Source organism: Pyxicephalus adspersus, chromosome 3 (assembly GCF_032062135.1).
Source record: "Pyxicephalus adspersus chromosome 3, UCB_Pads_2.0, whole genome shotgun sequence".
Taxonomy (NCBI): domain Eukaryota; kingdom Metazoa; phylum Chordata; class Amphibia; order Anura; family Pyxicephalidae; genus Pyxicephalus; species Pyxicephalus adspersus.
The window spans coordinates 91,647,402-91,673,050 of NC_092860.1; the positions used below are offsets into that span (position 1 = coordinate 91,647,402).

The 25,649-nt window shown below is 35.8% G+C and overlaps 1 protein-coding gene across 2 annotated transcripts in view; it reads right to left on the bottom strand.

Moving 5' to 3' along the window:
• TBCK (TBC1 domain containing kinase) overlaps nucleotides 1-25,649 on the bottom strand; it is a 128,983-nt gene that overhangs the window by 77,258 nt on the left and 26,076 nt on the right. For both annotated transcript variants that reach the window (XM_072405674.1, XM_072405673.1), the window contains exons 4-19: nucleotides 22,576-22,690; nucleotides 21,396-21,469; nucleotides 20,430-20,571; nucleotides 19,030-19,090; nucleotides 17,326-17,387; nucleotides 16,774-16,835; nucleotides 14,888-15,036; nucleotides 14,659-14,797; nucleotides 10,116-10,215; nucleotides 9,289-9,338; nucleotides 8,716-8,842; nucleotides 7,590-7,688; nucleotides 6,839-6,901; nucleotides 5,448-5,574; nucleotides 3,273-3,323; nucleotides 1,103-1,186 (exon numbers count right to left, since the gene is read on the bottom strand). In XM_072405674.1, coding sequence (XP_072261775.1) covers nucleotides 1,103-1,186; nucleotides 3,273-3,323; nucleotides 5,448-5,574; nucleotides 6,839-6,901; nucleotides 7,590-7,688; nucleotides 8,716-8,842; nucleotides 9,289-9,338; nucleotides 10,116-10,215; nucleotides 14,659-14,797; nucleotides 14,888-15,036; nucleotides 16,774-16,835; nucleotides 17,326-17,387; nucleotides 19,030-19,090; nucleotides 20,430-20,571; nucleotides 21,396-21,469; nucleotides 22,576-22,690 — 1,505 coding nt within the window. The remainder of the gene's footprint in view (nucleotides 1-1,102; nucleotides 1,187-3,272; nucleotides 3,324-5,447; nucleotides 5,575-6,838; nucleotides 6,902-7,589; nucleotides 7,689-8,715; nucleotides 8,843-9,288; nucleotides 9,339-10,115; nucleotides 10,216-14,658; nucleotides 14,798-14,887; nucleotides 15,037-16,773; nucleotides 16,836-17,325; nucleotides 17,388-19,029; nucleotides 19,091-20,429; nucleotides 20,572-21,395; nucleotides 21,470-22,575; nucleotides 22,691-25,649) is intronic.

A 25,649-nucleotide genomic window follows, 5' to 3' on the forward strand; every position in this document is an offset into this window, starting at 1 on the left:
ACAGCTAGTAAAGGGCTGCAAGAGCAATCTGATTGCTATTGCAGCCCTTAAGAGTCCCTAATAATGACCCCAATTCTTCCACCATTGACTTCAATGGTGTTCTAGTTCGGCATTCGATCACCCGAACAATATCTCACCATTAGATAGAGTAGCTGTCGAATGGAATAGTGAGATATTCGACCAACACTACTCTTTAGTCAAAAAGAAATATTACATCATGTTCACATCCATGTTCCTGCCTCATAATTATTGGTTTGATGGCCCAAACGGTGCCCACTGAAACATTCAGAAACTTAGAAATACTTCTAATGCTATCAGTATGTTCTGCAACAATAAGGTTGCAAAAAGCTTGAGAAAGTTCTTTCTTTTTACCCAACATGAGATGCTTCTTGTGTGATACCTTGGTAATGAGAAACCTTTTTATAGGCCATCAATTAGGACTAAACAAGCTCAATTTGCACTGATAAAGGGATGGAATGTTTTCTAAATACTGACATATTTCAGCAGGTTTCTTGGCATTCCATACCTTTTTGCACCTCCTTTTTTTCATATGTTCAATACTTATTCCATGGTTGTTACCGACATCTGCTGTAAATTTCATGTCAATGGCCCCATTAGAAATATATTTACTGAGATTGTTGATGTGTTCAATAATTATTTCCCCCGCTGTATGTTAGTTTTTACTGCTACAAACCTCTTTATTGGTTCTGTGACCACCGTCACCATGGTAGATAGTGGTAAAAAAATGTTTAAGTTGTCATAAAAAAGAAGGAGAGGGTAAACCTTAAAATGGGAAAACTTATTTTGGTGATAATTTTCTAAGAGTAGATATCCTGCGGGGCAAGACGAGGCTTGTTGAAAAAAACTTTACTACAGCAATCTTCACAAAATGCTGCAGTGACTAAATATGGTCTAAGAAGTTCCCCTAATTTCTAAAAATTTCAACAATTTACCTTGTACTTGTGTCTTGTGTACTCCCAATGGCTGAAATCATACCCAACATTATACTCGATAAAAACAAAGCATGATTAAAACAGCAAAAACATACCTATCTTTGGTTGAAAGTTTAGGGAGTATATTTAAAATTTTGCCAAATACTTACCTTGGATGACATGTGAATTATCTTTCAAGAAGAAGTTATAGAGGTATTTTGGTATGAAAGCACACATGCAGGCATATGCCAAAGCTAAAAAAAAACAAAATAAAGTATATCATTTTTAACGCCACAAGAACACGACCAACCACAAGCCAATTCATAACTGTGATCTGTATTATAAAGCCCTAATGTGGCTTTAAAGGGGTTGTTTTTTCTGAAATTCAATCCACCAACAACGAACAATATGAAGTGTAGAATTTTAAAACCTTGATTGGTTAGCTTAGAAAATTTTCACCAAACATGTAAGTATGCAACAGATTTTTGAAACCTCTTACTTAAATAAGTCAACTAAAATTGATTCATGTATGGCTAGCCTTAGAGCCATGTTACACTAACTATAGTAGCAGAGATTTAGCATCTTAGTCTTCATGTTTCATTTCTCCTGGTACTACTATGTTTTCCTATAAATTTCTGGTACAATCATCTTTATCAGCCTTGCTGACAACTACAAAGTACAAAGGTTTTACAAATAATATCCAGTGGGGTAGGTTCTAAGTCATAGCTGATTTTTTAATTCAAAATTAAATTTTAACATTTGTCCTAAACTGCCTAAAGTGTATCTAAAGCTAAAACTTTTTTTGTTTTTTAAAAGGTTTATTTTAAAGTTTTATTTTAAAAAAGTTTCAGCTTTAAACAAAGTTTAGGAAGTGTCTGTACTTGCAGTAGCTATAGTACCTTAACTTTCTTTAAATAATTCCTCTAATATAAAAAAACGTTACATTGTGTCCTATACAGATATGGGTTAAAACAATCAATTGTTTTTGCATTTTTAAAATACATCAGAATTTCACACCACACTACTGCTCATCAGTAAACCAGAACTTGTGGTCAGAGTCACGGAAGCCTACAGAGAATTCCTTGACAACCAATGGGCTGTATAGTGGTGCATTGAGAGTAGAAGCATGTCAGCTCCTTGATTTTAAACCTAAGAACCTCTGGTTGGGAGCCATAGAAGAGAGTGTAGTGTGCACAAATCCTATTAATTGATACTTACTTAGTTTTTCTTTAAATATGGTGTTCCTAAAAAAAATGTTTGCTGAAAATGGGGGTTGCCTACTAACCTATTAGCTTTAAACTTTATGAGTTACAGACCTGGAGAAAAAAACAGATCAGTAGCTCTCACTTCAGTTGCTGGCCGCACACACACAGCTCAGGAGGAACTGCTCTAACCATTGGCCATCAATGCATGCACACAACTCAAAAAAACAAATCCAGTGACATTAAAAGTGTGTTCTAAGCTATAGCCAGTAAACACACACACACACATAACTGAGCAAGAACGGATCAAGTGACTAAGTGATCAAGTGCACCAGCAAGGCACACACTAACTTGGCAATCAACAATTTAAAGTAACAAGTCACTAAGGGGTTTCACACATCACTGCTCTTGTACTTCTTTACTGAATAAACCCTCAAAATGCATGCTCTTTCTGTTAGAAAAAGGTGACCCAGCACTGCCTGTGAAGACTAGCAGACCATAGTATAAACAATCAATATGAACTCACCTTTGCAGAATGTACACTGCATCTGCTAAATCTCTATCATCTCCAACGCCTTCAAATAAATTTTTACTAATATATCCCAATTTCATCAACTATCAGTGATTTTGTCACAGTGTCGTTCATCTTCATTTAATATGTGTGGAATATGCAATACAGCTTTAATAAAAACTTTCCCCTGGCTGTCAATGAAATCCTGGGCTTGACTGCACAAGATGCTATTAACATTGTTATAGACCTGTAAAGCATATTAGAGGTTTTAATATGGAATCTTTTGACTTAACTATATATATCTATATATATATATATATATATATATATATATAAAAATCTGGGACATTAACATGTCATAAAGCATTTGACTTCAACCATCACATGGTATTCAAAGCAGCTGAACTTTGTTTGAACAGATACATTAGTGAGGACGATGTGTTTTTCTAAGTTTGAATAAAGATGCATGAAGTGTGGAAGACCCTGCATGGGTGGCCAGACACCACTGTTGATTGAGTGCACAAATAAATAGACAACTATCAGTGCTACAAAAAAACCCAATTTAAAACATAGCCATTATCAGAGAACAAATTATTACACACTCATTTAAAAGTACCAGACCCTTACCTTCATTGTTAAAGTTCAAGTAGAGGAATGGCGCACATAAAGAATCCAAGCCTGGCAATATAAAGAGCACTGCATTAAAGGGTATATTCTCTATATACTTGTTTTATCAGGAAATCAAAACCACAATTCATCAAACACTGAACGGAATGCAGGTTAAAGCCTAAGTTCAGACAATATACTTTTTTTTGTAGAGAGCAGGGAAAGAATTTAGTGAGAGAATTTTCCCTCTCTTTCTGTCCAAGTGACACTTCAACACAAAGGGTGTAACCAGGACAGGAAATAAAGAGAAACAATCCTCGAAACAATAAGGACCTGAAATAGGTTTCAAACATGTTCCACTCTACTATATATTATGTCTCTTTTAGAAAGCTTTAATCTACTTTCTGCATATATGGTAGCAATACAAATCTGAGAATTTCTACAGTTTCTGTTCTATCAAAAACTAAGCAAGTTAAATGATTTTCTATGGGTTAGGGAATGTCTAGACATTATGCTTATTATGCCTGACATTATATTTATTCCCTAACAAACTTACCTTTTGTTTTAAATTTCCCCTGAAAACTAGCAGTGGTCATCACATGCATTGAGCCTCATAGCTGTATATCTTCAGTACAGAATAATCTAGGGCGCTGGGCCAGGGAATGCTATACTCATGAGATATGTGATATCACTACTTTGCTACTCACTGTTTAACTTGCTGGTGAAGTAGCTGAACCTGCTATTTAACTAGTCTTTTATTGGTCAGCAAAGCTTTGTTCCTCTGAAAGGATGGCTGCATCCACACAGAAACATAATTTAAATCATGACATAGTAAAATATTAAAGGAGACAAGAACCGATAAGTAATGCTGATAACTAGGTAATGCTGATAACTAGGTTCTTTTCTGGCCTTCTTCGGGCATAGTTCCTACAGTTTAGGTCCATTTCAAATAAACATGAAAAAAGACACTAATTAAAGGTGAAGTGCAATAATTACCTTTCAGTCCTAAAGTTTATCTACCTAACCTAACTTAAAAATTTTTTTTTTCGTTTTAGTAGTTTAGTTTTCGAGTTAGACCCTGAATAAAGTTTTTATCGCTGTCTGTGTCATCACTAGAGATACTTAGGCTACATACACACGTCAGATGACTCTTGTGTGATTATCGCTTCAGGGCTAGTATCAGATGTGACGTGTGTACAGCGCTTGTCTGATGTCGTTTATGGATCTGTTCTGGCGGATTATTGAGGCACTGTATGTACAGCGCTCATTCATGCATCTTTCAGTCTTTTGACGTTGGAACGGATAGTGAAAGATCCCTTTCCAACAACAAAAGTCTAACACATGTACGCAGCCCTTGAAGTGCCACCGTGGTGACTTTAACAAAGACAGTAAAAGAAGAGAAATCTGGAAGTATTATATTGTCAACAGAGAGAAAGAGGAGGAAACTAACTGGGACACCTGTTCCTGTGTTAACCAGCTAAGGTAGGAATTCCATTCACTTTGATGAAATTTCTTCTCACTTCCTGTATTTTCTCCAGCACAGGAGGTATATAGGAAAAGCTTTTCAGAGGGTCACAGAGCAAGAAATAACCTGATAGAGGTTTTAAACCTCCTCATTCAATCAGTATCTAAAATGTATAATTTTAATTTTAAAAATTCTAAAATTTTAATATTATACTTTTGTTATGTAAATTAAAATGAAAAATGCATATTTTTACTTTAAGAACATTTACTGAATTATAACATGCTACTGTTCAGACATCCCAATGTAAAGCATGTTCTCATTTCCCTATAGGCAGCTTGGTCTGCATAGATCATAATGGTCTCATGACTTGTGCTAATCCCTCAGTTCTGCTCAATATTCTTGTGGGAATTTGCTTTTTTCCATAGACAAAGAACTCTGAAGAATATTCCTGTGTTTGTTTTTGCTTATTGTTCATACTGTACAAATCACAAATCCAAAATTGTTAAGCAGATTTGTGGCAATAAGATAAAACTGTGTGGAAGACACACAATACACATGAAAGAAACCGGATGAGTAGAGTAATTCATCCTGGTGTTCTATGTTTGGTGAACGAAACACAATATATATAATGGGAAAATAATATGTTAAATATTTCTACCTTCCAATATACTAATTTTGAGATGAAAACACACATTACATACAGCAGCAAAATAATCTGTAAAGTAACTCACCCTGCCAGTAGACTAGGTTAGGATGTGACACAACCCAAGCTTTCAGCACCCTTCGAAACTTTGCATGTCCTTCAGGTGAGGAGAGCAGCTCATCATACTGATGGCAACGTGGGATATCAACTTCTATCTAAAAAAAACAATAAAAGAAACACTACTATATACAAAAGACTCAACTAGCAAATTATGGACTACTTACAATTTATGGTGATCTGAAAAAAGGTTTCACAAAACTATTTTAAATAATGAGACCCACTTATTACAATTGTTTACAATGTTTAGTGGACTTAATTACAATTATAATTAAATTAAAAATATATTGGCTACCAAAGAATCGCTTGATTTGACTTTCAAAATGGTTCTACTAAGAACTTCCCTTAACAAATCCAAACCTGCCTGGGAAGTTTAACTTTTACTGGTGGTTATATGGAAGTATCCCCTTATTCTTAGAAAAGAAAAAAAGCAACAGATACAGTATTTGTATGTTACTGTGTAGGCTGTACAGCAATGTCAGGTTTTACCAGTCAGTGTTGGTACAAGTGACATGAAAATCATGTTTCAGATGAAATCAAGTTCAGATGAAAAAAAAACCTTTCCTCTCCAGACAAACTTATAAATGAGCATGGTCTGTCTTTTTTATTAACCTGATCACTCCTATACTTGAAAAAAAGGCATATTATATTTCCCTGCTACCTTTAAAAGCTGTACAGCTCTTTGCATGTATTACAAAAAAGATGACATTTCCAGTGTAGTAAACCTAAAATCATTGATAGTAATGCCATATTCCTTATGGCACACAGCCTGAAATTTGACTACAGTCTCTTTGGACTTCTATGAGGGGCAGCAAGCTAATTTCAGAAGCAGATGAATGCTTAGAGAGAGTAGGGAATTCTAGGAATCCCCCTTTACATATTGACTACTGTTTACAGAAAAAAAATCCTGGCAGTCTAATTGGGCATATTAATCACAGTTGGCAAAATGTAATCCTGATGTCAATTCCCAGAAGTAGTATTTTTGGCTTTTGAGACCCAGTCACAGCACGTGATAATGGCAGCTGGCAGCTCTAAAAAAAAAAAAAAAAAAAGGGAAACAGACTTTTTGAGAAGCCCACAGAAGAATTGTAACAGCAGACATGCTGTGCAGCATGTTCTTTGACTTTTACTTTTTAATGCTTAAATAACTAAGCTCATTTTAGGAGATTCTCAAAGAGCCTTGGTATCTTCATTAACAGTTCAAACAGTGTATGTTCCTAGAATGACCAGAAAGTATGGAATTTTAGTTTGTAATACCAAAAGCAGGACTAGTATTGAAATACTACAAAGAGATAATTTATGGATTATCTTTTTGTTAATCATTGAAAGTGATTTATAGAAGAGAAAACAAAACAAAAATACCTGACGATCTGTAGGTATAGGGGTGTCCTTATCTGTGGCGTCATATTTTTCCTGAATAGCACCCTATAAATGATGAATGCAAAATAAAAACAATATTCAAAAAATCATTCTTTACTTAGAAATCTGATACACACTGTATAGTATTTTGCAGCACATAAAATGTAAATATACATAAAATGGACATAAAACTTGTTATTTTCTAAGATTTAATGCATAATACAAATATTCTCAGGACACAGGGCTGGCTTTATTTCAATTATTGTCCAAATACATTCCATGTTAGCTGGATCATCCAGGTTCAACAGTGATGTTCTATCTACTGCAGTTTCGGAGACCTTTAAAAAATCAGGCTCATAATATCTAAAAGGTACTGCAGATATGCACTTAAGATGACAGATCAGCTCTGATAATTATTGGACTGGATGACTGGATAAGGGGCGATGAAGTAGGGAAAAGTAGATGGTATTAGTGGTTGCTGTTTAGAAAGGTAACAGTATGTGAGGCAGATTTTCTAACCTGTCTAGTTACTTATTATTTCCTTCAGATTGGCAAATTTACATACTTGTGAGCATCACATTTCCTGCACATAAGGAAGGTAAATCCAGCAAGCCTATTGTGTTGTATTGTGCTATAGGGCAGTGACTGATTCACCACTGAAGAATCTTTGGTGAAAGTCACATTCATTGTATTTAACATAGACCTTAAAGAGAATAAGGAGTAAGCAAACATTTTACAATTTCAAGAACATTACCTCTACCCCAAGCAGGGCTGCCCAAGTTAAACCTCTCAAAAGTGGAGGAATATCAACTCTTGCTTCTTTCCAAATCAGATTTTTCTTGTATGGATACGCCTTGGAAAACAAAAATATAATTTTTTTAATTAATAATTATCTTTAGATTTGTTTACCATTTATAAATGATACATTTAAAACAAGATATCATACACTTTAACAAGTTTGTGACTATGGTTATTACTGTCTGTTAAGCTCATTGAGCCTGATTTAATAAAGCTCTTCAAGACTGGAGAAGATACACTTTCATCAGAAAAGCTGGGTGATCTAGCAAACCTAGAATGGATTTCAGCAGTCATTTGCTATTTGCTAGCAAATGTTTTAAATCCTGGACTAGATTCATTACAGGTTTGCTGGATCACCCATCTACACTGATAAGAGTGTATCTTCTCAGCCTTGGAGAGCTTTAATAAATCAGGCCCATTGAACCAATATTATTATGGTCAAAAGTAAAAGGTCCTCAATTTCCAAACAGGCTCCTGCACACTTCTAGCAAAAATTAAAGTGCAGGAGATGCATGCAGTGCAGATTCTCAGGTACAGATTTTGTTTTGATGAGCAGCACTGTAGCAATGTTGTCAAATCGTACTCCAGGTTATCAGCAGTGTAGTAATCAGATGCAGCAGTGCCTCACATACTACAGATATACAGCAACAATGTAGCTATATCACAATCTTTAAATATGGTAAATTTGGACTGTAATAGGAGTCAAAAAAAGTGAAGCCAAGCTCAGCTTGACATGCGTATACAACTTTGGCTACCTTCACCTATGCCTGAATCTACTGATTGTTTTGACACAAAAATATATTTGTAGTGTTCTCCCTAGCCGCCTTTAGTGGGGTGAACCACCCGGCACTTTTCAGGAACTACTACTACTGTTTTTGGTTAGTTACTGAACAGTTGAGTCATAATACCTGGGCTGCCACCCTGTTACGGGTTTTCTCAACCAGCTTAAAAAATATCTGGGTAGAATACTGTGATTTAAATGATCTGCTTGGTTTAAATTGCCTGGATTTTTGCTTAGAGTACAGGCCTATATAGATGTGTTTTAGGAAGCATATTAATATTAAGATAATTCTTGTACTTACCTTAAGTAGCCTGTCAAATAAAACAATCCTGTTGAGCTGATATTCTGTATCCCTCTCTCTAATAATGAGAGGAAGAGTGGATGTAGAGAGTTCAGTATTACTACCAGAATGAGGGACATTTGATTGGCTGTAAAGTGAAGAGAGAGAAAAGAAGACATTACAAGCTAGTTACATAAGTGCAGACTCCATCTGGTACTGACATGATGTGCCTCACTGCAGCTTAATGCCAATAACTGCTCTAGCCCATCCTTGTCTAAATCATCCTACTCTCCAGAGTGTCGTTTATTAACAAAGATGATCAGTGTGACATTAACATGTCACTGCCCTTTTTTTCTCAGCAGTTCTTTAATTTTCACTGCTTTTCAGGTCACTCAAATTGAACACCATATGTATCAGGTGGCATAAATGTATAAGTAATTTGATGAGTTTTCTCCCCGTGGGAATGATGAAAAGGTAAGAAAACATAAAAATGAACATATGTTCGGAGTGAACTCATGTCACTGCTCTTTTTACACATCTGATTTAATAAAGCAGTTACAGTTTTGGGGGAAAAAAACTCAATGTCATACTCACTCTTCTCCCAGTAAGGGATAAAACGCTTCCCCAGGCACATCTTTTAATCTCTAAAGGATTGGAAAGTACAAATAAAACACAGATCACTAAAGCACGAACATCTGCATTTAGAAAACAACATAAAAAGAAATCACTGTACTAGTTTTTGCAGTCATTATTCTCAGGCAAGATGTATGTGTATTAGAGCAAGCTAATATTATTTATACACTTAATAATAAAGTGAAAAGTACCAACTGATACTTCCTTCTCTAATAAATCACTAACTCAGCTGGTAGTCTGCACATGAATACTGGATTTTCAATGTTTGATATAATCAAAGTACAGCATAGGGAAGGTGAAAATTCACAACACAAGGGAACTATAGTCAAAGAGACACATTATTATGTTTCAATATATTACAGAGCTTGGTGTACAGCTACACACAGAGCTTAGATAGTAGTAAGGGAATATAAGGTGGGTCAGATATGTGACTACTTTTAGATGTAACCCCCATAAATTAGAAGAGGTGTCATCCTGAAAACAGGCTTCAAATAACAGGTTTGGAGCTCATGTCAAAGGATGTTCCCTGTATGTCAAAGGTTGTTCCCTGTATCTGACATCTGTTTGGAATGCATAGCAAATTCACAGGCTCTGTGAATTTCTGGCAGGATTAACAAGTAATGTTTGCATTTTTAGATCAGATAAAACAGCTTTAGTGGAATCTTTATGACAAAGAGAAACAAAAAAGTTCATTTTTAGTGTTCGCTTACACTTTAACAACACTTTGATTAGTTATCAGGAGTGACATCAACTTCAAAAATTCATTTTACAAAATAAAGGACTCTTACATTTAGTAACTGGCACAATGATAAAGTTACAGTTGTGTCATCCAGGAGGAAACTTCTGTCTCTACCCTGACCAAAACTTTCTCCATCTTCTAATAAAAGGCTATAAAATATAAAGGAAACAATCATTGATAAAGAAAACACAAACCACAACCAACAATATACCTATATCAAAATAGTAGACACACAGGGTATCTGATAAAAGTCAAAAATTCTTACAAAAAAGCTAGAAGAATGAATACATTTACAGCAATCAATGTTTAAAGATCATAAGTTAAGGGAACAGAAAACTGGCCAATGTTGAGGCAGGTTCTGGAACCATCCAAGCAGGTTAGTGTTCATTTCCATAAAACAGTATAGATTAATTTAGGTAACATGTATTGTAATCTTAAATGCAGTTCAACATAACAAAATAACATAGCTAGCGGAGTTTTCATCCCTAGGACAAGCTAATTAAGATGGCTAAAGATGATAAATCAGGGAGAAGACTAGGCAAGAATGCAAATGCCAGTGATGGAACAAAGGAAAAGGATCCACAAAGGAAAACTTTTGATACATTTGTTCAAACAATCCAGGTAGTATTATATATTGCCCCAACCAATGTCATTGTTGTTTTTGATGGACCACTTAAATCTCCATTTAAATAAAGGAAAAATATCCACATATAAATTGGCTTTAATGTAAGGTTTCTCAACCCTTTAACATGGAGGGAACCCTTGAAATAACTTTAATGTCTTCAGATAACCCCTTCTAATAGATAATGTAATTACTATATCCACAGCTCAAAGTACATTGGCATGGTGATCAGTGGGAAGAATACCACCATTACAGATAGCCAAATCGATAATTGGTATCATTTAAACTGACCTGAGAGTCACTTATTACTCAAGGAAACCCAGAGCAACCTCTGGAGGAACCCCAAGGCTCCACAGAACTCTGATTGAGAAACACTGCAATACAGGATCCGTAATAATTTGATTAGGTGATATTCTTGCATGAATTCCAGCCTCCTGTCTTAGTTTGTCCCTACTCATTTTGGTAAGCCCCAGCCGATATATATATATATAAGGCTACTAGTTGTCAACGAGGTTGCAGAGAAATTCTAAACATTTCAAAGCTGACCTACCAGTTCTACTTTGCCAGGAGGAAATATCATTGAAAGTGGAATATTAGATTACCTAAACCACCATAACTTTCATCCCTGGAACTCTAAAGTAATCTGTCCACTTTTTGGTTCCTTCCTGGTTTTACATGTGCTACTAGTGTGCGGGTGCGTGCTGCCACCTAGTGGTCTAAATATATGCACTGGATTGTGACTGGGACAGAAAGTCAAAATGAATTCAAGATGTGGAGAAATGTTACAATGGTTACAGTTGCTTCCAAAAAAAAAGTTTGCATAGACATATTGCATAGGGATATACCTGAACTGTTCTGGTATCAGAAATCATGTACTTAAACTACATAAAAATTGTCTCAATCAGCAGTGTCAATATACTAGAAGAAACCAGAAACAACACATGTACACTAAGTTACAAAGGTAAAATGTTTATTTAGTCTGCACTCTTGGGGCAGCTAGCAAATAAACAATCAGGACTCATGGTGCTGGATACTCAAACTGTGGTTCTTTTAAAATTCAAAGATGGCTATAAGGACAGTATCTTGAAGATTCATAAAACTGCCTCTATAGAAGAATTTAACCAACCATTTCAATGATAATTACAACAGTTTTTGTGTGAAGATTATGTTTCAAAGGTCAGATCAGTTATAACCAGTTGATCTTTTATGAAATCATCACCCCTTTAATTGTGTAGAAGATTTTTAAATCAAGGAGAGAGTTTTAAAGAAATTAGAGAATAAAATAAAAAAACATATCTAGAAATGTATTTAATTTCCAGGATCATATTTTGTGTATAACTTTGTTGTATTGTATGATGCAACTTTGGGGGTCTTTACCATGGTAATCTATGAGCACAAACACACACATTATGCCTCAACAGACGTTTCTTGACCAGAGGTATTGAATATGACAGCAGCAACAAAACAATAAACATGTTTGCAATCAACACTTGGTACACATGCTACATTTTATGGCCAATAAAAACACAAATAAAACATCCATCAAGTAAAGCAATAAAAACAAAGCTGTTGCCAACACCTGAATTAGAGATGAAAAAACAGTGCAGTCAGTTCTGAGTGTCTATTTTGTTTGAAAACCAAAAATATTCACCTACTTAAAAAAACAAGATTTAGTACATGCCGGGTATACAGTGTTTCATTTTTTGTTTTTTGACAACACAAGAGGACAAAATAATATAAAGTCTGTTTCAGTAGAATATGTACTGTGTAACATAGATGCTATGTACTTGTTTGAGTATAACAAGAACAACTATAACCTGGAAAACCATTTCTGAGAAGAATTACACTGCATCTGACCTGAATTAGTAGAACTTGCTACTGCAGATCTCTTTACGTGAACTGAGCACACATTGATTTAATGCTAAACCCTAAGCTTACCTTTTTCATGCTTGTAAAAGTTGCTGCAGGTATTCTAAGCCCACATTATTTTATGTCTAGTCCGCTTCAACCATCAACATGCCCTCCCCCACTGATCTGTGATGCCCATGCTCCACCTGCTTTTTGCTTCTCTATCTTTGAATCAACTAGGTTCAGCATGTGTGGGTGACATAGGGTGGTGACATAGGGTAGGATGCATGAAGAAAAGCCTACTACTCAAGCCTAATAGATCTGTCTTTCTCTGGTGCGCAGTGACCTTCTGGTGTGATGATTCATGGTGCTTTCTCATATGCTTATGTTTGTAGATTCAAGAATGGGCACGATGGTTTAGTTTGGATAAGTTTATCATGCTGAATATAATTAATGACTTAGAGGCATTACTACTATACCATTTATTAACATACTTTTAAATATAGAGAACATTTCTTCTGTTTACACATACAAGACCGAAAAATAGTTGATTAACTAATGATTTTGTAAAATTAAAGAAAGTGTGGGATGTTACTGAAAAAAAAATGAAGTTTTCAAATTTCCAACCTGCCATGTATTGATGGGCAGCCTTAAACCCATGACTTTGTGTATGACAGAAAGGAATACTACACCCAGAACAACTTTATCAAGTATTGAGGGAAAAAAGATCATCTCATTGCAGCAAAATTAAGAGCTGTAGCTGTGGGGATAGTGACAGGCAGAAGCAGCTTTCCAGCTACAGGTGGATTGACAGAGGAAAAGAGAACCCCCCTGCCATCACCCACAGATCTGTCCCCTCCTCCTCTTTAAAAAACAAGTGAAAGTTACATTACAAATAAAAACTTAGATTTCTGCTAGCTGGTTTTTAAATGATAAAAATTATTGGACTTGCTTAAGAAGGAGGAGTGTTGCATGAAAAAGAAACTTTATCCTTTAAAGCTAAACACCAGGAAAATTTAAAAACCACACCTACAGTGGGGTTCCCCCTGGAACAAGGGTTTTATTTGTTATTAAAAAGAAGTTTTACCCAACTTACCCACTTGCTTTTTTAGCAGCTCTGTTTAGATGGGTCGTGGAGGGGCCTTTGGCATCATAACACACATTGTAGAACTTAGTATCCTCCATTTCAATGCAGAAGATATATATTGCATGAGATGATGCCAGAAAGTTTGCAACTGACTTATGAAGCATGAAAGTAAAGCAGCATATAGGGACTAGTCACATAAAAAATAGAAAGTGCGTGGGGAGCCCCACTGCAAGAGTAGTTTTAAAATATTCCCAGCGTCAGAATTTATTTAATCTTGGGCTTTGTAGCAAATTAGTTGCCTCAAACCATCACTGAATTGCTCCATAAATCCTATGGAAAAACTAGATTTTCATTAGGGATGTGGTAGTGATAGGGGGAGAGCATACTAAAAGTAAATGTAGGGTACCTGCTACAAAGAGATAGTCAAGTAAAGATAAGCGCTTTAGTGCTTTCATCCTGTCTTCATTCCCTACAGATTTATTGGAACAAGCAGACAGGCAGCAGAGTCTGAACTGTTTTGCATCTCTAAAATAGAAGGTAGCATTATCTATCATCAGAGATCTTGTAAAGAAATCAAAAACCCTTCCTCCTGAATACACTGCAGAAAATTGTTCTTACAACACGTATTTACATGTCATATTCCATCTCATAACCCAAAAAGAAGAGGATTATTTACAAACACCCAACACAGTCATAACTTCAATGGTCATACTTGCTTGTTCCCAGTCCCAGTCCCATAGAAGCCATGGTTGCTAGTCATTACACTGATGGTCAGAAATCCTGAAACAAATGTATGCATTTTGGAATAAATAGAAAAGATTACCCATTATGCACACTGTACACCAGGAGTTTTGGATGTGCCTCTGGCTATTGGAGCATAGAACAATGATGTTCACGACGCACTGTCCTAAAAAAGGACAAATCTTATTTTCTGAGATATGTAATGGAATAGGACATGTAAATACCTTCTGATCTACTGTGCTATACATAAATACAGTTATTACTCAATTGTGGTATTATTCATTTTCTACTTACTTTGGCAATGTGCAGACAGGTGGCTTGGATTTAATAATTCCCTTGCTGACCAGCTCTTTTTCCAAATCTCCTCCAGCTAAACACCACAAGTAGTATACCTCTTCAATGGACCTTTCTCCCAAAAAATCATTGTTTTCATCTATAGGAAGGAAAACAAACTTTAGACATAAATTTTTATTACCGAGTACCTTCATGTTTTAAAATGCCTTATGTCCATCAGTCACAGTACCTTCACATAGGCGACTGATGTCTTCAGGTAGGTCGAGATCAGCACATCTCAATGCTGAGGAGAATAGACTAGCAGGTTGTCGGAACGGTACATAACCAGAAGACACAGCACTGAAAACATTGCTAGAGAGTAACTCTGCAGCTGAGGGTCTGAAGATAATGTATTCATTAGCAAACTGCAATGACTCAGGGAAGTAAAATTAAAAAAGTGAATAAAGAATGATTAAACTCTCCCTTTTTGAATGATATGCTGAAAAAGATCTTGTGCATCAAATAAAACTCTTACACCAGATACATTTTCTTAAAAAATATTTTTAGTTAAATGCCAGCTAAGAAAACATGAACTGGTCTTGGAGCTCATACAACTTAAATATATTCGTACACCTATTATGATTCACTTGGAATGTGGATCAACAGACACATATGATTTTTGTGCATGGATGCTTTTCTGTTAAGCTGTCTGGTGTGCACTCAGCCACACTACAAGATGATTTGAGCTGAGCCGAGCTGCAAGTGCAAATAAGGTTTGCTGAACACAGCAGGGAACATGCCTATCACTGAATACAGGTGTCTGGATATTGTCCCGAATGTAATTCCAAAGCACAAGATCTGACTGGCTGCTAAAGGCAACTTATGTACTTTTTATATGAAATAGAACAGATCAGGCAATACACATGAGGTAACTTGAAAGAAACTGAAAAGAAGACATGCAGAACATGTCCTCAGCTTATGCTAAAAGCGTGCTTTCTAAGTTAGTTCCAAAATATAACTAGGTATCAGAATATAACTGGGTTATTAAGGCTTTAAAGTAAAAATAACAGAGACACTTGATCCAGGGAACATCCGATTGCCTCATGGAATCAGGAAGGACATTTTTTTTACCGTTAAAGCAAATTGTATCAGTGCAGCTAAACAAGTGTAAACCTAGGCTCACTTCTTGAAGCACTTACTGTTCTCTTAAGTAACCTAACACACACCCACAAAAGTCAAAGCTAAGGGCGCAGTTTGGGGAATGCTCAGGGTAAACCCAGGAAGTATTGTCCTCTCTGTGACATAGCAGTAGGTAATTGAAGAATTTGTGTAATGCAGATCCACTGCTCTATCATACTACAGAATGACCAACTAAACTTAGATCTCTTCCTTTCTAGAACATTTCCTCTCCCCCAGGTACTTATTTACTAAGATATCTGAAGCATCTGTATAACTAATGCAGTCTGTGAGCAGTTCAACACATTGATCAGCCTCCTCAATAGGCAGTCTGACTCCCTATCTCCATCCGGGAATGCAAGGATACCAAGCACTGTATAATTTCTCAGGACACTCATCCAATTTGCTTTGTGGATAAGCTTACACCTTCAGAATTGAAAGGGTTAGCACAAGGTAAAGCTGGGGTTATACCATTAAGAGGGTACAAGTGAAGTCAGAGACAACTCAGCCAATATACACAAACAGCAAGCACAGAAAATCTCCTACTTCTCATCTCTGCAAGGCTCTATTAGTGGCATCATATAATGCAAAGAGGACAGTAGTGAATGATTTTCTCTGTTTGCTATGTTTAAAAGTGACAGCAAGGATCAGCTGAACTGTCACTGACTGCATATAAGTGTTACAGTGGGAAGTAGTCTAGTCTGGTAATACTGCAAAGAGGTGGTTTTGCAAGTAAGGAGGAGGACCCTATGGGCCACCTCAGGAGCAAGGGTCCTGGTCTCAATTGTGACCTCTTTGACCTGTGTTCTTACACCAGTGTGAAAGTATATTTTAAATGATGAATACTCTATATGTTGATCAATTTATATGTTTGTTTTATACATTTTAAATACCTACCCAGAAGAAAAACCATTACAGTTTAGTCTAGAATCCATACTATCATTTTTACCCAGTACTCACCTTTTTGATGGGTGGTATGTGAGACATTTTCTCAGCAGAGTTAGGACATTTTCTGGCAGATTCTAATAAAAAAAGTGAAATAGATATTATATATATATATATATTTATATATATATATATATATATATATATATATATATATATATAGAGAGAGAGAGAGAGAGAGAGAGATGCACACACACACATACAGTTAAGAGGGTATACACAATTATAACTTCACTACAATTTTCTTAGATGCAATGTCAAATGAAACATACCACAACAGCTACACAAAAGTGTATTTACCAATATTGTACTGTACAGGTGGTCATGTTTTGCTAAGTCATTACAGGGTGTTTATGTTACTAAGCATTACACAATTGTAACTGTCATGTGCAGGCAGAGATTTCATCCACAGAAAATAGATATATATTTAAGTGCATTTCTTCAAATAACAATCGCATGTCATTTACAGCACCACCTAGAGGAAATATTAAAAAAAAATCTGCTTTTAAAATGCATGACACTAGTCCTGCCAGCAATTTCCTGGGAATAGCAAAGCGATTCACAGACCTTTATCACCTCCACACATCCATGTTCTTCAGCAAGCACGGTCACAATGTCATCAACACACCCTGAGGGAGCAAAATAACAAGAAAATGAGGACCAAGACTGTCACACAAATACTCGAAACTACATGAAACAGCAAGCAGGGAATTTCACGGTAGCATGGAAAGCCAACCTCCCTACAATTGAAATCCCAAAAAAATAGATGTTATGATTCAGAGTCAATCTTGGCTTTTCACTGCCATGTAAGTGTTACATTTTCTGTATGTGCACCAAGGACATACAGCACTGGCTGTGAGGCTGTGTCACATACAAAGTAAGAAAAGCAATGCTTTCTCTGCAGGAAACACAGTCCATGTGAATGGACATACCTAGCTGTGCAGAAGTATTAATATGAAAAAAAGTATGTACAACATTTAGGGAATTATGAATCAAGGGATCCTTTTTTTAAAGCAGTGAATCTGACAACCACTAAAACATTCCTTAGTGAAGAATCAATTACTGCCACCAAAACACATGGACTTGGAAGATTCACTACCAGGGAATGTTTCAGTGAATGTCACATTCAGTGCTTTAAAAATAGATCTCTTAAATCATAATTCCCTTAATTCATAATTATTAAAATACAGATCTGTCAATTTAAAAACTTTACCTTTATATTTCTAAAAATTTCAAATGCATGAAAATACAATTTGGTGTACCAGAATTGGTGCTAAGTATAATAAACCTCCTTTGGGGGGTATGCAGGTGGCGCCTGGCTTACATAAACCCCAAATATCATGGGTCTGGTGTTTTGCAATTGATGTGTGTGGTGTTTGCTTTTGATGTGTATGAATTGAAGATCAAGAGATCTCGAAGTCTTTTAGAAAGAAGATTGTGGATACCTAGGAGTTGAAGCTCCTTTAAACCTTAGGGAAATAAAGCTTGCAAAAATATTTGAAATCAATCTTTGCATCCTGAAAACAACAGTGGAAACTTCAGTTAGCAATAGAACACACAGGCAAAGTTGGGCTTTCTGGAACAAGGTGCTGTTGACTGATGAATTAAAGGTAAAGTTGATTGGCCACATTACCAGTAGACATGTTTGATGAAAACCAAAGACATCATTTTAGAACAACCTATACTGTTAAGCATGGTATAGGAAATGTTATGTTTAGGGTTCCCTTGCTGCTTCTGGGCCTGGACAGCTCAAAGTCTTTGAATCAACAATGAATTCTGCATCATGTCAAAGTGTACTTAATATGAATGTGAAGCCAAGCTGAAATGCACCTGGGTCTTTTAGCATGAAAGTAATCATAAGCACATCAGTAAATCCACCAATTAATGGTTTGTAAGTAAAAAATGTAGGGCAGACCTACTCAATTCTTAGATTTGAGTCCTATTCAAATGGTGAAGGTAGATGTGAAACAGGCAGTTCATGCAAGTGCACAGACAAATGTATTGCAACTGAAGGATTTTTGCACAGGGTAGTGGCCAAAAATTTTACCAAATTCATTTTAGAGACTAGTGAACAGTTGTGCGAAACACCTAGATGTCATTTCCGCTGACAAAAAAGGGCTATACAGCCTTCGAAAGGCAAGGGTTTATTAACTATTTCCACAGTACACTATCACATCCATTGACATTTTTATAGAATATGCGATTTAAAAGGCTTTTACATCTTCAGTTTTCAATACAAACAAATGAGAATTATTTGCTTTTATTACATACCTAGAGTGAGTACAAATTTTAGTTTCTCGGCTATGTCAAGGCTTTGAAATAATTTTCTTCCCTGAGAAAAGAGGAAGCATTTATTAAATAAACGCACCTATAAGTGGTTTGCAAAATTTAAGCCTAAAATCAAAACAATGTGCATTATAGGAAAACACATACACTTGTCTAAGAATATTAACCTTTCTTGTACTGCCCATGGCAAGCAAATAGTAATTCTGAAAATACATTAACTGCAAGTCTAACCTTAAGTGCAAGAGCTGCAAAGATAGAATATAGTAGTCACAGAAGTTGCTATTTACACAAACTTTTGTTAAGTATAACTCAATATATCAATTCATGGAAGGTATATATATAGTCTGAAATACCGAACAACAAATGCATAGTATAAAAAAAAGAGAAGAAAAGCCAGGGTATTTGCTTTTGTGGCAAAAGCCACAAAACTGTGTACAAAAAATATCATCCTTGTTTCCTGGAATGTGCAAAACACAAAATTGTTGTCATAATAAACAATAGGCAATAATGAGGTCAGCCCTGCTGCGTTATAGAGCAAGGTGATTCCTTATGATGACATATATGCACGTAAATATACTGTAGATGTTTAATACAGTGGTCAAACATTTACAGTATGTTTACATGCATATATGTAATCTTCAAATGCAGTTACTCTCTGTGGCTTTCAAGTCCCCTGAAGAAGCCATTAAAGGCGAAACGCGTCAGTACACAAAGTGTTCAACTGCATCAATATTTTAGGAAATTTATGTCCAGTCTATAGGCCATAAGGAACACCCTTGCTCCACAATGCAGCGGGGCTGACCTCATTAATGCTTTTGTGTTTTTGAAAATTCCTGAAACAAGGAAAACAATTTTGTACACGGTTTCTAATACACTGCCACAAAAGCAAATACCCTGGCTTTTCTTCTCTTTTTTTTCTTTTTATATTATGTATTGATGGGATTTTATTTGATCTATTCCCCAAGGTTTACAGAAACAACTTCTGTACATTTAGCATGTTTATTTGGTTCTCACAGAAATCAAACATATGTAGACTTTCATTTAAAACACATTTTATTATTATGCGCGTTACTAAATCTAAATCTATAATTCTATCACGATACACAGATAGAAGCAGCTGTGTTTTCTTGGTGGTTGGAAGAAGACAGTCAGTCTGACAATGGTTTCATATCATGTATCACCGAAACACAGATCAGCATCATTGCTGTTATAAGACTTGGGTCAATCACTCCTTACTGCAGATAAAAGACACTTTGCTGGGAATCCCCATTCAACAAATGACCACAAAATATGCCAGCTGGTCTCAGTACTTCCCCTGTATCCAGCCAACCAAAAGTAGCACTGAGAGCAATCAAACTAGAGAAACAAAAACATATTTTACATACCACACATAATTGAAATAAAATCACACCCAGAGACCACACATCTGACTTTGGTCCAGAGGGACGAGGTCTTTCATGTTGAGTGGGATCTTTGGGTTTTACAATCCCTTGAGGAATGACTTCTGGAGCCAAGTATGATGGGTAACTAGAAAAGAGCAGTATGGAGAGAATCACTATAAATTCATATGCAGGGCTGGATTGAGCTTACTTATACTGTTAACCTGATGCTCTTTAACATACAGATTTCTACAATTGTAAATGCTTAATGTTAAGTCTGACAATGTAGATAATTTAAAGTGTAACATGTTTTTTTGATAATGGAGCGTGGAAGGGTTAGACCTTTAGGTTTAATTGCCATGTGTGCCCCAACTGGAGGAATTTCCAAGAAATTCCTTTCTAAAAGAGGAAAGTCACAAAAAAGTCTCATCTCCGACACTTGTCCCCATAAAAGGTTCTCCCTATACAGCTTCCTCTTTCCTGTGTTCTGGTGCCAGGTATAACATTTTCATTCCCCCTCACTTTGTCACCAATATTGCTGGATCACCAAGGTCCTCCTAATATAGTATATCTTCTTCAGTTAAAGATAGCTTTAATAAATCAGGCCCATAGTATCCAAAGACTGTTATGAGCAGCACCCTGTTTCCTATGGTCCTGGTAATAGCTGGCCAAGCAGCAATCAAGTGCAGACTGCTAGATTGCAGAAATGTTTCTATACCATAAAAAGCTGCAAGCAAAGAAAACCAATTTGCAGATCTTGTTAAAAGTGACACAGTCTAGATGGTCACACCAGTTAAATTGTGTGTTGTCTAGACATTAATATTATCCTTATTTAGTAATAGTACCAAGAAATACATTCCATACATGCAGATTCTGTGAACTTGAAGGATTTCAAGTGTTTCCTGTACACTGGCACATTGCTGCCATCTAGTGGACATGTGAATTAATGCATATGAATAGCAGTTTACTTACCCTATTGGGAAATCTACATCTGCTCCATGATCTGTTATATAATAAAGGCCAAATTTAGACAATTTTATGTGTCCCTAAAAAAGAAATGTATATTATTTTATATGGGAAACATTCAATGAACAATAACATAACCACAAGCAGAAAAGTAACAAATAAAGTGTTTATTATTATTAATATTATTAATAATAATAATAATAATAATAATAAAGTAACAAAACGGTTGTAGCTGTATGTATGCTGTATTCCTTTTTCTATAGGAAGTTTGGTTCAATACATAACATAAATTACTATACATAAATATATATATTATACTACACAAAATTGCAGATTGCGTAAGTTTACACTTAGGTATTTTTCTTGTACCTTAATTACCACTGTTGCAGTTCATTTTTTAATATCATAACTACTAAAATGCAGATCACTTATGTGTAGTCAGGGGTTTTCAAGTAATGCAATAAATACACATGTATCTGGAAGGTACAATTTTTGGTGAGTTAGCATCATGGCAAGGTTGGCGACCACACAAGAAGAAACCCAAGAAGAAAAGCTAGCATTAGACTTATGACCACGCTGAAGGAATTGTAGGCACCAACAGCTGAGATAGGAGAGACTATGCATTCACCAACTGTTGTCTGCATATTTACCCAGTTGCAACCTTTTAGGAGAGCTGAAAAAAAGCCACTGTAAATAAAAACTCTTATGACATAATAAATACGGTCTGCCAGCATGGGTTTGAAACACTTAGAAGCAAAATGTTGCAGATCAACATAAATGTCCCATCCCTACTTTAACACATGTTGGTGGCATGCCGTGTGAAGGTTTTTCAGCAGCAGATCCTAAAAGATTTGTGGGGCTGGAGCACCCCCAAACCCAACCACCCTGATCATAATCTTTTTTTCCCCGCACAGAGAGTCAGTTGCCTGTTTTATCTACAATGTTCAACACCAGGTATATTTTAAGTGACACTCTAGTTAGGTGGGCATTTCTGTTTACACAATTTCCAGACTTGAATGAGAACAAATAATGCTCTGTTCATGTGTAAGTGGTATAGATAAATTATATTCATTCATCATTGCCATTTTAGGAGAAATAAACATGATTATTATGGCATCACAGCTAAGCACACCAGTTAGAGTGTAATGATCTTTTCATGCTCTCCAATGATCTCATCACTTCTTACCTCTCCATCCAGCAGGATATTATGGGGAGAGAGTGCTCGATGGACCATGTGGTGACGGTTTATGTATTCTAATCCCTGAAGAACTTCAAATGCCAGTTGTAAAACTTTCATAGAGCTGAAACAAAAAATGAACAGGCAGATTTTTATATGTAGCAACATTTTTTTTACACGGATTTGAGGACAAATAGGAAACCCTACCAGAAAACGTTAAGAAGCTAGATAGACAGATATTCATAGATATTGATACTATTCAATATCCAAATCACAAAATATTTCACTGGGTAAAAATAAATCAATCTTTAGGAAATTAGTATGGTACAGCTGTAGGCTTGCAAAAAACAGGCCATTCAACCCAGATAGATAAACTGCCACTAGACTTGCTGAATGAATTGAAGGCATCAAAAGCTGAGACTGGAGAGACGATTCATCAACTGTGGTTTTGGTATTTAACCGATAACAACTAGAGAGCTGAAAAGAGCCACTGTAAACTAAAACTCATGATATATTTTATACAGTCTGCCAGCATACAGACTGTATATAATATATATAAATATATAAAAGAAATATGTACAGACATCCTGAATACTATTTTATGTAACTTACTTTATGCAGTGTGTATCAGTCAGATTCAAAATGTGAAGTCAAGAGTTTATTTGATCTGGCTGCAAGAAAACCCTTACTTTAGACACTAACCCTCTTACTTTAGACAATGCTCCATTATGTTTATTCAGAAATACCTTCCCATATTAAAAAAATAACATAAATTTATAGCTAGGGGCACTACAGAAGAGTCTGAATAAAAAACAGGGCCCTAAGCAGGATTTTGTTGGATGAACAATTTTAAAGTCTTATCAAACACATAAAAACAGGTTCTAACTCCCCCAATACACTGTGATTTATAAATATTAAAGGAGAGAACTGAACAACAAGTTCATAGTATAAAGCAAACAAAACACCACTCTACTGAGCTACTAATTAAACTGACTAACAAGATGTGCCCTAACGGATTCCCAAATCGAATCTGGCAGCTCTTGTACCTGGAGAGAGTGGGGAGGATACACTTCCATCAGTGAAGATGGGTGATCCAGCAAACCTGGAATGGATGTGGTCCAGGATTGAAAACATTTGATAAAAAAAAGCAAAAGACTTTTAAGAAATCCATTCCAGGTTTGCTGGATCACCCATCTTCACTGATGAAAGTGTATCCTCTCCAGCCTTGGAGAGCTTTAATAAATCAGGCCCAATGTATACACACACATACAGTACACGTAGACATGCATACAATTAGGTTGAAAGAGGCACTCACCTGAGTTTTCTGCTTATTTCTGTATATTACCTACCGGTATTTATTAGCAGATACTTTTCGTAATTTTCCCCAACAAAGTACGAGTACTTTTTAAACTGCATGTCTTGCAATTCTCTATGTGCTTTATCTAGGACCTGTACATTCAATTAGTTATCCTCAAACTTTTTTAAAATGTCCTTATAGTTAAAACTTAGTTGTTATAACATTAAGCATTGATTGGTATATGGTTTTGATTCAGTACCATCCTTAACCTTTGTCGGAGAGAAATGTCTGTGATAAGGTTATATACAAAGACATGCTGTAAAGGGTCTTTACTATCTAGTCTGCTGGGTAAAGGACACACAATTGTTAATAATAAGGATCATCTATTAAAAATATACTGTATATAGTTATATAAATATCTCTATCTACAGGATTTGTTTTAATTTCTATTCTAAAATTGAAAAAAAAAATACCACCCATAACACTTACTAAATGTTATACATAATGGATAACAAACAGTTTCTATTATGGCTTCATAAAGCTGGGGTGAAGAAAATAGGTTCGGAATTTGAGTTTTTAACCTTAGTAACCAGATTGCTTTTCGTTCCTAGTGACAATTTAATTTATTGGTGACACCATATTCACGCCAGTATTTTATGAATGTGTTTCATATTAGTTTATATAGCATGTGCATGTCCAGCCTCGTGGTGGCAGCAGATTACTTTTTTACACTGCTTCTAGAAGAAGAAGGATGCCTGGAATTCACGTTAATGATATCCCAATTTGGAAATTCATATCAAGCATTATCCTTTTCCCTCTAATATGTCCCCTGGTGTTTCTCCAATTAACTTCTCTTTGGAATGCCATTTTTACGCAATTATAAAATGCTTCTTCCTTCCTAGGAAAAATAAAGTTTACTGTAGCTACACAAAGAAACAATTTGTTTTACTTTTGCACACCACAAAAGAAGGTGGCACTGTACCTCTACCAGCTCTATGTTGTGTCAGCAATGCTGGCAGTCACTTGCAAGACACATACACATATGGAGTTTGTGACAGACATTTGAGCACATTCACATCCTTTATTGACATGGGTGTCAACAGGAAGAAGCACAAGATGCAGTGTGGGAGCAGGTATTCAACAAACCCAGGAAAGCTTGTAGTCATCATAACAGTGGAGCTTTTAGACACAGACCACAAGAAAGTCAAGTTTCCATCATGTTGAGTTACAGGATGACTTTACTTTATTATATTTGCATGTACTAACAGGGTTGCTAAATAGTTCACCATATTGCTTCTCAATTCTGATTCTCTGAGGTAGTTGCTTAGTAGCAAATTTCTTTCTATATGCAAGCACTCAAAAGACACATAGCATTTCTCAAGACTGGCATGCTGGTCAGTCACTATGTGTTATAAAGGCCACATGTAGGCTAAATTAAGAAGCTTTTGTGGCTATGCATTAGGGCAATTGGATAGCTAAAAAAGTGTTAATACGCTATACGAGGTAATGTCTCAATTAGAACATGCCTGGCAGATTACAGGGTATTACTGTTACCTGCAAATTTAAAATCTTTCAAAATTACACTAACATGTTAAAGCTTTTAGGAAATTTTGGTGAACTCCACAATTAGCTTCACTGTACAGAAGTTTTGGAAGAGGTAAACCTTTGCTAGAATACAGGATAAATGGATCTCCTATCTTGACATTCTTACCTTTCCTTCATTTCCCTGATGCTCTATTCCAATGATAAAGACAGAAACATTTTTTACGTTTTGTCTACGAAGGAG